The 15,061-nt window shown below is 44.1% G+C and overlaps 1 protein-coding gene across 6 annotated transcripts; it reads left to right on the plus strand.

Moving 5' to 3' along the window:
- Window positions 1-1,644: 1,644 nt before the first annotated feature.
- ano10b (anoctamin 10b) lies at window positions 1,645-14,989 on the plus strand. 6 transcript variants are annotated; one of them, XR_007381783.1, is made up of 13 exons: window positions 1,646-1,815; window positions 5,039-5,235; window positions 5,341-5,514; window positions 5,878-6,018; window positions 6,455-6,574; window positions 7,911-8,534; window positions 8,743-8,798; window positions 9,001-9,075; window positions 9,440-9,604; window positions 10,007-10,198; window positions 10,780-11,039; window positions 11,216-14,018; window positions 14,190-14,989. XR_007381783.1 is itself a non-coding variant. In XM_048972321.1 (13 exons), exons 2-13 carry the CDS (start codon window positions 5,046-5,048, stop codon window positions 14,199-14,201), a joined length of 2,004 nt encoding a protein of 667 aa, XP_048828278.1. In that variant the 5' UTR covers window positions 1,648-1,815; window positions 5,039-5,045; the 3' UTR covers window positions 14,202-14,989. The 6 variants fall into 6 exon arrangements, 4 of the variants coding, with proteins under 4 accessions (XP_048828277.1, XP_048828275.1, XP_048828278.1 ...); XR_007381784.1 differs by lacking the exon at window positions 14,190-14,989 and having other exon boundaries at window positions 11,216-11,504; window positions 13,902-14,018; XM_048972321.1 differs by having other exon boundaries at window positions 1,648-1,815; window positions 10,780-10,917; window positions 13,902-14,018.
- Window positions 14,990-15,061: the final 72 nt, after the last annotated feature.

A 15,061-nucleotide genomic window follows, 5' to 3' on the forward strand; every position in this document is an offset into this window, starting at 1 on the left:
GTAAATAATTAAGAATGAAAAATTAAAAAAGAGCTGAGGATATTCCCAAAATTGCCAGATCACTCCTCAGAATTTAATCGCATATTGTGTTGTTTTATATGACTTTACAGTTTAATTTTATATAAGTGTTAAGGGTGGTTCACTAGGTGGCTCCATTGCCTGACACCCCAAGGGCTGGGGGCTGGGGGGGGTCTAGCATGTGCTAGGGGGGATGTTCTGTTTTCCCCTGAGGTTTCCTCATGGTTCTCCAGTTTCCACATGCAGCCAGTCAGACTGGTCTTTCTAGATCGCCCATTGTGTGTGCTGTGTCATTTGTGATGGACTGTCATCCTGGCCAGGATATGCCCCTCCCCTGTGCTGCCTGAGATGGACCCCGTTATCCTCAAAATATTTAAAATGCTGTTCTGGATTAATAGTTAGAACATTGATTTGCAGTATATACACATACATGTTATATAACTGTCTAAGATGTAATTGTTTTGTGACACAACTGATGAGCAATAGCTTTGCTAATAATTCATAAAGCTTTGTTTTATCCACCTGGGGGAAGATCTGAGACCGTTATGATAGAAAATTCAGGATGATATGATAATGATTCGTGTGGTTATGAGGGTGGAGTAGCTCCCCCTGCTGGTTGCAGGTGTCAGAGCCGCCTGAGCATGAGCTCGGTAATGCGACTGACTGGGCCGCAAACAGCCTGTAACAGATTGCGACGTCTCACAGAAGCCACCTCGGTGACACCCCCCAGTGTCTGCAGTGAGGATGGGGCCTTATTTTCATCTTGGGCTCTGCTCACATTTGGGTTCCCGTTGCTATATCACCCCTGCAATCGGTAAATAAAAACAGATGAAGGAATGTCACCCTCGTTTTTGGTGTCGGGTTATTTCTAAGCTGGATGAGGTTGAATGTCACGTCCTGGTAAAGAATCCATCAGCTTCCGGAGGTGAATGAGAGCTGTCAGACGATGCATTAATCTGTCTCTTCTTCAACAAAACATTGTAACTTGCTGAAACGAGTGCGTGATCTGTTAATGACAATGATCATATACATGTTCGTGGTAAATATGAACTGTTCTTCATATGCTGTATATGCACAGGTATCAAAGGGATGAAGTATTTGATCCCCTTTCCTGAATTAACTCCTGCCTGGCTGTGGGGTAAAAATCCGCATGGGTCATTTCCTGTCTGCATAACCTGCGCCAGTGCTGCAGTGAAGTGGAGAGGTTAGTAGTGAAAACCTTAGCCAAATTGAGGCGTAACAGGATAAGAGATGGAACGTAAGGTTGGTGAACAAGTAAAAAACACCCTAGCAGTGTGAAATGGACAAAAAAAATCAAAAAGTAAAAGTATTTTGTGTTGTCTGTCTGGTTTGAATTTTGGTTTGAACAATTTTCTAACTCATACTGTAGCTTTTATATCCTTTAAGGTTCGTTTGATCAAATTACTCTCTCTTTCCCCCCTTATTGGTGATTATACATTTGTGTTAATAGAGTGTTTTATGGTATCTTGCGTAGTTCATCTTTTTATCTTAGTTACACCATTTTATTTGTTTAGCTGATCTATTTGGTGCGTATTGAGACCATTAGTTTGGCAGGCTTTAGGACCCAGGGCTGCAGGAAGGGTTTGCCTGGAGCTGGCAAAGCAAGCCGAGCCGGGAGAGCCACCTCCCACACCCTTCGGTGAGGGAGCAGCCCAGCATTTTTCTGGCTGACTTCTAGCAACCTTGGTCTGCAGACACCCCAGACGTTACTGTCCGGGGCAGAGTAAGGAGGGAATTCACAGGAGGAGCGCAGACTCAAAAGCAGGATCCTGACAGGTACTGATGTCACTACATCTCTTTTCACGTCTCTTTTTAAACACCCCACCCCACTTTTGTTTTCTCTCCCGTCTCTGTTGCTGCCACATCTCCTCCGTAGGTGGCAGCCCCCTTAACGGCTGGTCAGGCCCCACCGGGACAGATTCCATGTGCCTGTGATATCAGACCACTGCAGTCCTACTGACAAAGTGCTGCTCTTGAACTTTTCTGCTGGTTTGCAGTAGTTCAGTTGAGAGTAGACTCGCTGGGTGAAGTGGGAATGGCAGAGACTTCCTGTATGGTTAACAACTGAACAACTGAGAGTGACTAGTTCCAGTTCAGCATGTCTGCAGTGCAGTCTGTATTTACATGTATTCAGGGGAGAGTGTGTGTATCAGTTCCATGTGTGTATATGTGCTGTCCTCATTTACCATAGATGGCCGGTTGCTTTATCTTTCCAGCATGTCTGTGCTGTACTTACTGGCGATCTCTGACCTGATCCCAGATAATTAATGGATAAATGTTGACTTCCTGTGTGATGAACTGTCGTGTGCCGCATCACTTCCTGTTTGGTTTGCCTCTGCCTGTGTCAGTCGTGGCTGTTTGATGAGGGATAAACGGTCTTCTTTATCACCTCAGTTACAAGAGCACTGAAAGGCGAGGGCGGTAGCTTCACGGGCAGTTTGTCTGCATTGGTAGGTGAAGCTGACTCTGAGGGATCAGCAAAGGAACATTCTGTAGGTGCAGTTTTGTTGTCAAGTACGGTGTATAAGAAATAAAAAAACACCAATATCAGGAATTAACTACCAGAAAGTAATGAAAACCAGCATGTTATTATAATTTTAATGCTTACTGGATTTACCTTGAACTTCTTTTCTTTTTTTCAACATTAATTCCCCGATGGCCATGTGATTATTCACTCAGTCCCCTTTCACCGTGGCTAACCTCAGCCTCTCCATTTGCCTACCTTAAACAGCACTAAGATATCTCACTCCTTGGCAGCCATCTTGGATTTTGTGCTTGCAAACCTGCAGACTCATTTCATCCAAATAAAAACCGTAATATAAACAGGACTACGTTGCCAGTGAGTGGTATATTATGCATAACTGCCATCTTCAGCTCTGCTCTATTTGCATTATGTTAAAAACATCAAAACTGAAGGCATCAGTACATTAAAAGTAGTCATTAAGGAGATCAGCCCTATCCATGTAGTCAAATGCCAGGTGTTACTGTCGATAACAGTGAATTATTATTAACTGACTCATTTTCGGGCCACATGGGGGTTGGACCTGCCAAGGCCCTGAACTATGACAGCTCAGATATCAGTAAAGACACCAGTGTTTCCAACTAGCCATTTTTGGCAGTGAAAGTCCATTTAGGTGACTGAAATGACTGATACTGCATTACCATGGATACAAAGTATGTCACACCTGATGGATTTATACTTCTGAGATGTACATAAACTGACTGCATCTTTCATGATGTACGAAACTATCATTCTCTGTCTGGAGGTGCACTACAGGCCAGAAGATTGGGTCTACCCTCTGATTTTTTTTAAGTAAATGATACACTGCTTTGTCAAACTTTTATTACAAGGAAATATTAGAAATACTTAAAACAAATGAAACTGAATGCTTTTCAGTATTTTATAGCTTGCAGCAACACATTTGGTTTTGAAGAAGACATATCATGTCTGTCTTTAGTGTATTGACATTCCCTTTGTACTGGAATTTTGTTTACTAATGTCAGAACTTTATTTGCTCTTGGCCTCTATACTCTTGATTTTGTTTTAATAAATTAAACAATAACCAGTTGTCTGCCTTGTCCCCGATCAGTTTGTGAGAAGTTTAATGCACTGTCTGCTCCTTGTTTCACTCTTCTGTTGTATCTTCATCTGCATCACAACTGATAAGTTAGAATTTTTGATAATTAGTTCTTTTTATGTTTGGCTTTCTCATTGCCAAATAGCCAGAAAGTTAAATATCTCTAAGCATGGGGCGACCTGCTGTTTACAGAGAAAAGGTTTGACAGAAAGCAACAGTGACCAGAAATGATCTGGAGCAAGGAAAGTAACATCAAATTCTGAAAGTCAGCACTTAGTTGTGTCGTGCAAAAAATCAGAAGATGACTGCAGAGGTCTGAGGGCTACGATTAAAGTGAACAGAGGGAAACCGGTATCTACATAATACAGTTAAGCAAAGACTGAGAGCAGCTGGACTGCATGGTCGAGTTGCTGGCAGAAAACCTTCACTTCATGATATTAAGAAAAAGACCCACTACAGGCTTAGCAACACTGTCACTGGAGTATTCAGGACTGGGAGCGAGTCTTCCGGACGGATGAAAGTCCATGAATGGGACGACTTGGACCAATATGTCTAAAATGAGCATTTAGCAAATGAGACAGAACTGTTTGCATGTTTTAAAAGATGCAGGGAGAGTTTGGATACAAGTTATTTCCAAATGCTGTGAATCTGTGCTGCTGTGATAAAGGGAAGGGGTGGTTATTTTGATTAAACTCGTACTTCGACACTCGCATTCATTAAAATGCACAGTAAATTGTTGCATTACACATCAAAGCCACACAGTTACATTTAAGTATTTCTAACATATTCTTGTAATAAAGGTTTGAAAAAGCAGTGTATGGTTTATTTTTTAAAAAACCAGAGGGTGGCCCAAATCTTCTGGCCTGTAGTGTATAATTGGGATCAGTTGTTTAGGAGGAAGTCCATCCCTCATCACAAAATGTTATGTGTCATAGTGTGGCTGTGCTACTCAGGTTTTATAGTGTTGAACTCAGGAAGCATCGTAGGAAGGTGAGATTTGTCCTTGGTCAGCGCTGAGCTCCCGACTGCTGAAGCTACGGTACCACCAATGTGGAGTATATCTTCGAGATGATCCGGAACACAGAAAGAGGTGACAAGCAGGGTGGCCATTTTAAACTAGTGTTTGGAAATCTTGTGATTCTGTCCTGTGCGATGAGGTGGATAGATGGTGTTTGAAGTATGGAGCTCAGGACAATGTAGCAGGAAATCTGTGCTGAAGCTGAACATGGCTTCGTTCAATCGAACAAATACAGTACTTCTATTCCTGGGCTATATACATCTTGTGTATTTTATTTCTAACTACACTTGCCTCATAATCATTTGCAGGATAGTTTATTTGTTAAAAACTAGTGGTAAAGAAGCAGATGCTGATGAACAGTCATTTACACTTTGTTTGACTATGTCACTGGTTTTGTTTCTAGGGCGACCATGACGTCGCAGGGTGAGCTACATGATCTGGTGGGAACGCTGACAGGTGGCACCTGGACCAAACCCACGTGTCCGTGCTGCACTTCCCTCAATGTGGAGCCCCTGGTCCTGATGCAGTTAGCAGAGAATGTTGACCCTGTTACCAAGAAGTGGATCATCTCCCGCTTAGAGGCCCCCGTCAGGGATGGGGGTGAGCAGAAGGGAGCCGAGGTGTAATATGAGAGATGCTGTTAAGGGGGGGGCAGCAATGTCACAACATGGATGGACCCATTTGTTGCGCCCCCACCCCCTGCAGGGGCACAGCTGCTTGTGCACTCCGGAGAAGACGACATTGGAAACGTAGTGGTGCTCTCTGCCCCACGCTGTACACAGCTGCATGTGACGGAGGACCTGGGCATCTGCAAGCCCTACAAGGATGGGAACATGACTCCCTTTTCCTACCATGACCGCAACAATTTCAGCAACGTCGGTATGAACACAGTGCAGTTTGATAAAGGCAATACTCATTGACAAGTGATAATAACTGTCTGTTGATGTTGACTGACAGGTGAGGTCCATGGACAAGTGATGTAGACTGTTGATGTAGACTGTTGAGGTAGACTGTTGATGTAGACTAACTGTTAATGCTGACTGATTGTTGATGCTGACTGACAGGTTATGTAGCCTGGTGATTTAAGCAGACAGATGATGTAAAATGTGTGTTGATGTTGACTGACTAGAACGGTCATTGGACCGGTGGTATAAACTGTTGATGTAGACTGACAGTTGGTGCTGATTGACTGTTGATACTGACTGACATGTTACCTAGATTGTTGTCAACTTTCCCACACAGACGACATGCAGGTGTTCCTCACTCTCGCTGAGCGTCAGTACGTGGTGAAGTACCAGCTGAATTTTGTACGTGCCAAGAAGGATCGTACCATTCCAGGGGTCCCAGAGTCCCGCGGGGTCCTCTTTGCCAGAGAGAGCCTCTGTGAGTCTTTGTGTGGATACACCTATATCACCAAGGAGCATATGAATATGTATTCTCCGCACCTGTATCGTGTGTTTCCTGTACACTAAAGGGAAGAGTTTATATGTAAGAGAGATTGCTGCAGTGCTTATGTTTTGTAAGTTCCTACAATTTAGCTGATGTGCATGTGAGTGTGTAGGTGCATTTTCATGTGCGTTTATCTGATTCCTGAATATCAGTAGACTGTCAGTAAGAGACTGCTTTAGTGCAATGCAAAGAATGCAAAGTCCTATAAAGTCGGATGGCAGTAAGTGATTCATGTCAGGTTATATTGGGTAGGAGTTTCTCAAATGCTGGAAACCCCCCCCCCCCCCATGGCCCCTGCACCTTTCGCTCTCCTCCACATCACAGTGTGAATTCACCTTCTTCCCTCAACCCTTGTCTCCCCTATTTGCAGTTCGGAAGCTGGAGAAGCTGGGCATAGTCAAGGCCGTGATTGCCCTGCATGACCAGCAGAGGCTGGGTGCCCTGGCACGGGCCTGGTATGCCAAGGGGCAGCTCTTGGGCCAGCCGCTGGGTGAGCTGGGGGAGGGTGGCAGGAAGGGGATGGTACCATACCATGGGTTGAGAAAACTATGATTTCCTGAGCAAAAACAATTAACAGATACCGTCACTGTGTGGCCTAGTTAGTGAGCTAATAGAAGCTATAACCCAGTCTTAGAATGTATTCAAAGTTAGAGCTGAAATTATACCTGAATGCAAGGATGAATATATACACTAATGAGCCAAAGTCTGTCATGACTTTCGACCCACAGGTGAAGCGAATGATGTTGAGTATCTTGTGTGTGTCAATGTCTGGGATATATTAGATGAAAAGGTAACATACAGTACTTGTATTCAACATGTTTAAAGCAGATGAAATGTGCAGGGATGAAGATCTGAGTGACTTTGACAAGGGCTAAATCATTAGATAACTTGGTCAGAGCATCAGTGGAACAGCAAAGCTTGTGTGGTTCGGCATTAAACATGTCGACTGTAAGTACCAAATGTTAGCATGCCATCTAATACTGCGACATGCACTATTTTTATGAGATAGTTGGCATTATTCACTTGACAGGGGGGTGGTCACAGTATTTCAGCTCATTGCTGTATGTCAAATGAGCCTTTGGTCTGTGATGATTGGCAATACATTACGCACATTTACATTTATCCAGAGTGACTTACAGTAGACCCGGGTTCGAGTCTCCGCCTGGGTCACATGTGTGTGGAGTTTGCATGTTCTCCCCATTTCATCATGGGGTTTTCTCCGGGTACTCCGGTTTCCCCCCGCAGTCCATAAACATGCTGAGGCTAATTGGAGTCGCTACATTGCCCATAGGTGTGCATGTGTGAGTGAATGGTGTGTGAGTGTGCCCTGCGATGGGCTGACCCCCATCCTGGGTTGTTCATTGCCTCGTGCCCATTGCTTCCGGGATAGGCTCCGGACCCCCCGCGACCCAGTAGGATAAGTGGTTTGGAAAATGAATGGATGGATGCACTTACAGTAGAGGGAGGGGTTGTAACTTATATGCACTCCCTCAGATTTGAGCCCACAATCTTTGCATTGTTAGGACAATGCACTGCTTTTTGAGTTACAGGAGCTGGATGAAGAGCGCTGCAAAAAACATCAGCTATCAGTCTCCTCTGAACTGTATATCCAGTACCATAAAAAGCATTGTGCACATTTATTTGATGCATTTTGATTGTGGATATTTATGCTTACATTATTAAACTCTCTTGTTTTGACCTCATAAAGGCACAAAGAAGCCATTTTAAAAAAGGATAGAGTTTTATATGACAGTTAGTGCTCTATTATAAAAAAGTGATTTATGCCTGTGTGGTGACACTCCTCTCTGGTTTCCTCTACTACCCAGACTTCATCCAGGCCTACTTTGGGAGCTCAGTCGCCTTCTACTTCAGCTTCTTGGACTTCTACACATGGGCCCTGGTGCCACCCGCCTTGCTGGGGGTGACCCTCATGCTGCTCCCCATCTTACGGAGGATGGCCGGCGGGATTAATACGAGGGAGGGGCTGGATGAAGGAGAACCCTCCATCAGTGGGCTGGCAGTGCAGGCGGTGTTCAACATGCTCTGGTCTACGATGGTGATGGAGCTTTGGAAGAGGCGCACCGCCAGCTTGACCTACCGATGGGGGACCATGCAGCTGACAGAGCGCTATGCTGAACCCCGGCCTGGGTACCGTGGGCCCCCCGGGTGCAATCCTGTCACCGGTCGGCCCGAGCCCTGCTTCCCTGACTGGCAAAGGCAGTTGCGTGTGGCGCTGGTTTCGGTGCCCATGGTAGGCCTCTTCCTGGTCCTGGTGGCTCTGGGCATGGCCAGTTTCTACTATTGTGAAGCGCTGGCCCAGAACTTCTATAAGAGCTACGATTCCTGGCTTATGACCCCGGTGCTCTACTTGCCCTCGGTGGCTCACATCGTATATGGCAACATGCTGGGGACCCTATATAACAATGTGGCCCTGGCGCTCAGTGAATGGGGTAAGGAAATGGCGGAATGGGCCGTGGTTGAGGGTGGGGGGAGACTTGGAGGCTGAGGGTGTGGGGGCCAAGTGTAGGAGGGAGATAGTAAGGAGAATAACTGGCAGATGTGAGAGGGAAACCAGGTATAGATCTGTGCTCAAGTGTGGAGCTGGCTGGGAACTGAGGAACCCTAGGAACTGCTGTCTGATGCTTTCTGTTCCCCTAGAGAACCACAGGGATGAGTCATCTTACCAGAACTATCACACCACCAAAGTCCTAGTGGTTAGTACTTTTGATTGCTCACTTTGCCCCACTGGCTGCTGTCTCAGACAAGCCCTTCTCATTCTGGGTGGGCTGATAACATTTGAGATGAAGAGACCAACTTGTTTTATCTGCCTGACTTCTAAGGCCACACCTGGTCCCAACTGTTAAGGTACCTGTGAGCTCAGAATATTATAGTGATGAACTTCTCTGTCTCTTACAGTTCAATTTCTTCAACAGTTTTGCTGTCTTGTTCCACATTGCCTTTGTCAAGCAAGACCTTCCTTTGCTGAGAAAGGTAAAAATACCCTTTAGTTCAGATGCTTTATTAGTATGTACCTGAGTGAGGAGTTCAGATGCTCAGTTAGCATGTACCTGAGTGAAGAGTTCAGATGTGAAGTTAGCATGTACCTGAGTGAAGAGTTCAGATGTGAAGTTACCTGAGCAAGGCGTTCAGGTGCCCCATTAGCGTGTACCTGAATGAGGTGTTCAGGTACTCTGTTAGTGTATACCTGTGTGAGGAGTGCAGATGCTGTCTTAGCATTCATCTGAGTGAGTTCAGGTGCGAAGTTAGCATGTACCTGTTTGATTGCATCAGCGATGTCATCAGGTGAACAGTTGCTTCAGTGTTGCTCTGTGTTTGACAAGCTCTCTGTCTCCAGCGACTGGCTTCTTTGCTGATCATCAGCCAGCTGGTTAATCAGTGCAGTGAGGTTGTGATCCCTTTCCTGGTGGACCGGTTCTTCAGCAGCTCTGCAAACAAACCAAAGGAGGACGACCCTGAAGAGGACCAGCTACGAGCTCAGGGCCGCTTGCCCGTTTTTCCCGTGAGCTCTCACTCCAGTGCATTCCTCTCTGATTCATGCTGTTTCCCATTCCAGTACCTCCATAGGCATCCTGCATTGTGAATGCTTTATGGATGTATTTGCATTTGCGGTATTTCTGGAGTTGCATTTTCCTGCCTTTTACTGGACAGATGCAAACACCTATGCTGTAATGATACTCATTTCACTTTATTCTTGTATTACTGCAGAGAACACGTATAGCAACAATACAGTACTGATAAATAATGTAATAATGATACTGCAATGATGATGTAATAATGAAATAAACCTTCAGAAACCTTGAAAGGCAAACACAGCACTGTCTAAAACCAAATATTGCCTTCTTTCCAGATCTGGTAACAGTATGTGTTTGTATATACAAGTGTGTATCTATGTGCATTCCAGGGTCTGTTCCCAGAATACCTGGAGCTCCTGGTGCAATATGGGTATTTGAGTCTCTTCTCCTGTGTGTATCCACTCACCGCCCTGCTACTGCTAATCAACAACATCACAGAGATCCGCACCGATGCGTTCAAGATCTGCAGGCTTTTCCGGAAGCCGTTCTCTGCCCCTGTTTCCGACATAGGGGTGTGGCAGGTGTGGCACTGGGGTGTGGCACTGGGTAAATGGGCTGGGGGTGCAAAGACTGACTGGCTCAAATAGGAGATGTGTCACTTGAGATAAGGGAACATATTAGCTTTTGGACTATTATGTAAAAATCAGGAAAAGGTGCTGGCTGCAGCGGGCATGTACCATTTTAAAGACGTGAGTTTCACAATGGGAACAGAGCCGGTCAGACAGTGGCAGACGCAGCAAGGTGGATGCAGGAGGATAAACAAGCCCTGTGTCTTTGTCATGGCTTCGATCAGCTCACTTTGGCTGTACACATGCCTCAGGTCATCACATGTAGCAGTAGGCAAATGGATACAAATGTTAGCACTGTGTACTTCCCGGTTATTCCTGGTAACTGCTGTTGATTAATCTTCATCACGTTACCTCAGTCAGCCATCCACACCCTTCTCTTATGACCATGCAACACACCCTACGTCTATGGTCAGTCCATCCCCAATATATTTAGTTACACCCTTATGATCTTCTGTTTGATACGAGATGTTGTTTGTTAAAACAGAATGTCATTTGTACCCATCTGCCTGTGAATGTGCCTCCCTCTCTTCCAGTACGCCTTTGAGATCCTGGGCTTCGTCTCTGTCGTGTCCAACTGCTGGCTGCTGCTGTTTTCTCCAGGGGTGAAGCAGGTGATGCAGGAAACAGGCTTCAGCAGCCATAGTGCTCTGATCTTTACCATCATGTTGGAGGTAAGGGGCTCTGGAGATGGAGGCAGGATGGTGAGAAGATATTACAGTGTGAGAAGGTGGAGGTATGAGAGAGTGAGCAGGTATTACAGTATAAGAAGGAAGAAGAGCAGGAGGGTGAGCAGGTATTACAGTATAAGAAGGAAGAAGAGCAGGAGGGTGAGCAGGTATTACAGTATGAGAAGGTGGAGTATTGGGGAGGGTCAACAGGTATTACAGTATAAGAAGGTGGAGCACCATGAGGGTGAGAAGATATTACAGTAAGAGAAGGTGGAGGAATGGGGGTGGGGGGGGTGAGCAGGTATTACAGTATAAGAAGGTAGAGGAATGGGAGAATACAAGCAGAAGACTTTATTCAAAAAAGTCAGCTTTATTCAAATGCCTGCTTAAACAAAAAAGTCTTTAGTTGCTTTATAAAAGGGTCAACTGACTCAGCTGAGTGCAGCGCCAGAGGGGGACTGTTCCAAACGCCTTGGTGAAACAGACTGAAAGGCACAATCCCTGCGTGTCTTCAGTCGGGTACGTGGGATGACTATGAGGCCCCATAGCCCAGACCTAAGTGCCCGACAGGCTGTATAGTAGTACGAGAGGTCAGTAACGTATTCGGGCGCCCATGCAGAGCTCTGCTGGTGAGCACCAAAATTTTTACACAAATTATATACTCAATCAGAAGCCCATGCAGTGTGTACAAAATGGGGGCAACGTGCTCTCCAGCAGACCAGGTTAAAAGCTTAGCAGCTGCATTTTGAACTAACCGTAGGCAAGAAAGTGAAGGTTTGCTTAGACATTGTCACAAAACATTATAGTAAATGAAAAGAAGCAAGGCCTTACATATGAATCCCGGCTTTGAGACTGATAACCCCCAGATTACATAAGCTTGATTTGGCACTTGGAGAGCCAGAAGCCACCTTAAGACTAATCTCAGAGGGAAGGCTAGGGGGAGCAACAATTAGGACCTCAGTCTTTCCTGAATTCAAAGGCAGGTAATTATTACAGAGCCAATTATTCATCTGTGACAGTCAACCGGAATGGATAGTTTATTGATTTGATTAGGTCAAAATAAAATATGAAGCTGAATATCATCTGCATAAAAGTGGTATGAAACGCACCTAAAACAGTTAATAATCTGAGACAGAGGAAGGGTGCATACGGAAAACATAACTGGTCCAAGAACGGAGCCCTGTGGCACTCCACGTGTCAGAGGAACAATAACAACACCAACCGAGAAACTCCTATTAGTTAGATAAGAGGAGAACCAGTCCAGAACAGAGCCATAGATCCCAACAGACTGCTCTAACCTACTAATTAATATCTTCTGGTCCACTGTGCTAAAGGTCACGCTAAGGTTTGAAAATACTAACACAGAACACTCCCCTGCATCAGAGGCCACTAATAGGTCAGATGTTTCTGTAGAATGCTGTTTCCGAAAACTAGACTTATTACAGTGTGAGATAGTAGACCGGGAGCGTGAGCAGGTATTACAGTATGAGAAAGATGGAAGACCGGGAGGGTGAGCAGGTATTACAGTCTGAGAAGGTGGAGAAACAGGAAGGTGAGCAGGTATTACAAATGTAACAAAGTATGCTGATAAAATTGTACAGAATAGGATACAGGAAAACCGGGAAATACGTTACTGGACTTTGGACTGTTTGTTTTGGACCTTTGGACTGTTAGCCATGGATGTTACTTCCATTTAGGCCACTGATATCGTGGCTTTTACATTCACTGATTTTTCTGAGCAAGCCCTTTAAAAACAAACTTGGCTGACACGTTTGTTTCGCTCTTTTCATGAAGCTGCATGTATTATTTGGCCTGTCACCGTATGTATCATTTTGTGGTATGTTCTGATATCATGTGTCCTGTGGGTTCTGTATATTTTAGAAAGCACACTTACCCAGCACCTGAATGACACCACAAATCTGACGCCATAAGAAGTCACTAGTTGTACTTTGACTGAGTAGTTAAGCACTGAGGCTGGGGTGTTCCTGCCATTGATATATAGTATCATGGAGTTCAAAGATAGAGCAGCTTCTGGTGTGAAGTATATAGATGTACAGTACTGTGCAAAAGTCTTAAGTAGCCAAAGAAAATGATGGTTAAATGGTCTATGTGTTACTCTAAAACTATGCTAGTATGCCTGTCAAAGTTTGTTAGCTTAACCATTTCAAAACCTCTGCTAAAATCACCCTATTATTTCCAGCAACCATACAATAAACCCATATATTTTTCCTTTACTTGACTGCAAGCACAGCTCATATAGCTAATCAATATCTCATTGACTTTTTTAACTAATTAAGTTAATTAATTAAGTGAGCTGGTGGTGAAATTGAACAAACACATAGAATGGCTGAGGTGCCCCTGAGGAGAGGTTTGGAAACTGAAGTGGTGTTCATTTAGCCATCCAACTAGATATCAGTAACTTTTTGGAGAACAGTTGTACTAGTTCTTATTGTGTTACTCTTAATTTGCTCATGTTTTTATGTTAATTTGTGTTTTTTAAGCAAATGTGCACCTACTACCCAGATAAAAAGCTTTAAACATTTCTTTTGACTAGGACATTTGCACAGTGCTGTATGTATGGTTGCAAGGTTTCATGAATGCAAGAAACCCCTTGTTAACCTGAGGTGTGGCATTTCTTGTAGAGAATGAAAGCTGCAGGCTTGTGCCTGTAGTTAGGCCATGAGCTGCATTAAATGGGTCGACCAGTAGAGGGCATTACTGCACTCTTTAATTTTAGTTATGTCTGATGAGGAAACAAGAGGCAGAATTCAAGCATCCATCTTAACCACAAGGACAACTCACAGGCTCACAGACTGCATGTATGCATGCGTGTGCTCCTGTGTTCACGTGTGTGCATTTCCATGGTGATGTGGCATTGACACTGCCCCTCGGGTGTTTAATTGGGTCTCATTTAGGGCTAGTTTCTTTGCTCATAAGTATGTGTTTGTGTTGTGTACCTCTTTGTGTGTGTGTGTGTCTCTCTCCAGCATGTCCTCATCTTGGTGAAGATGATCGTGGCCTTTGTCATCCCAGATGAGCCGGATTGGATCAGCCTTATAAAGCAGCAGATTGAGTTTCGTTCTGTGCAAGCCCTCAAACAGCAGGTCGGATGAGCACTCAGCTCTTAATGTAGACAAGCTTTTAAGTGAACTATTATTTAAAGGTTACTCAGTTACTAAAAAGAAGCATTTAATTGCATACCTACATGACACTTGCATGAATACATGGGCTCAGTTGTTTGGTTGACTGCGGCTTCTGTTTGTTTGATCCTTTAGAAACGGCGATGAGAGCAACCAGAGGAGGGAAGGGAGTAGTTAAAAACAGCCACCCCACTTATAGCAATGGTACTGAGGGGGAGTATAACGTCAACGAAGAACAGGGTGGTCACCAAACCCAGGAGAAACACAACTCTTGTTATGGGATATGAACTCATCATCTCTCTCTGGAGGACATATAGTGTTACTGGCTCAGATGGCATGTTGTTAATTAAAATGGGGGGGGGGGGGCAGGATAGTGTATTCAGTGGATAAAATGTGTCAAATGAGGCTCCTCAAAGAGAACCTCAGTATTTATACTGAAAAAATAAGGCACAGACTGTGTATATGAAATGCATGTAAATACAATTAAAATGCTTTTAAGAGTATATAAACTCTGATAAACACATTGCTGACAGGGCTGTATATGTTGTAGTGCAAATTTTATTTTTATACCTCAACAGTGTGATGCATGACTACATAGTGTATATTTTGTTTCTGAGACCATATATTTGTCAAAAACATCTAACTGGGGTTATTGACAGACTGTAATACTTAGAACTGCTGTTTGGCCAAAGCCATCTACATAAACAAACAAACAAATAAATACATAATGCCATAAATACATAACACTTGGTTGCTAATAAACAGAGTAGTTACACACAAAAAATATGTTTACTTTTCACCTTTGTCATTATGTGTGATACAAATGCATTTTTCAGACTGGAACCTATGTCTGTTTGTAGTATATGAATGCATAATCTGCTGACATTTACAGATATTGTATACTGGACGATTAAATAAAACATGTGGTTGGTTTACTTTACTTTATAATTCTGTCCCTCACTATGAACCCATAATAGATAAGAGGTTATGGAAGTTGATGAATGGAT

The sequence above is a fragment of the Brienomyrus brachyistius genome, chromosome 13, assembly GCF_023856365.1.
Source record: "Brienomyrus brachyistius isolate T26 chromosome 13, BBRACH_0.4, whole genome shotgun sequence".
Classification (NCBI taxonomy): domain Eukaryota; kingdom Metazoa; phylum Chordata; class Actinopteri; order Osteoglossiformes; family Mormyridae; genus Brienomyrus; species Brienomyrus brachyistius.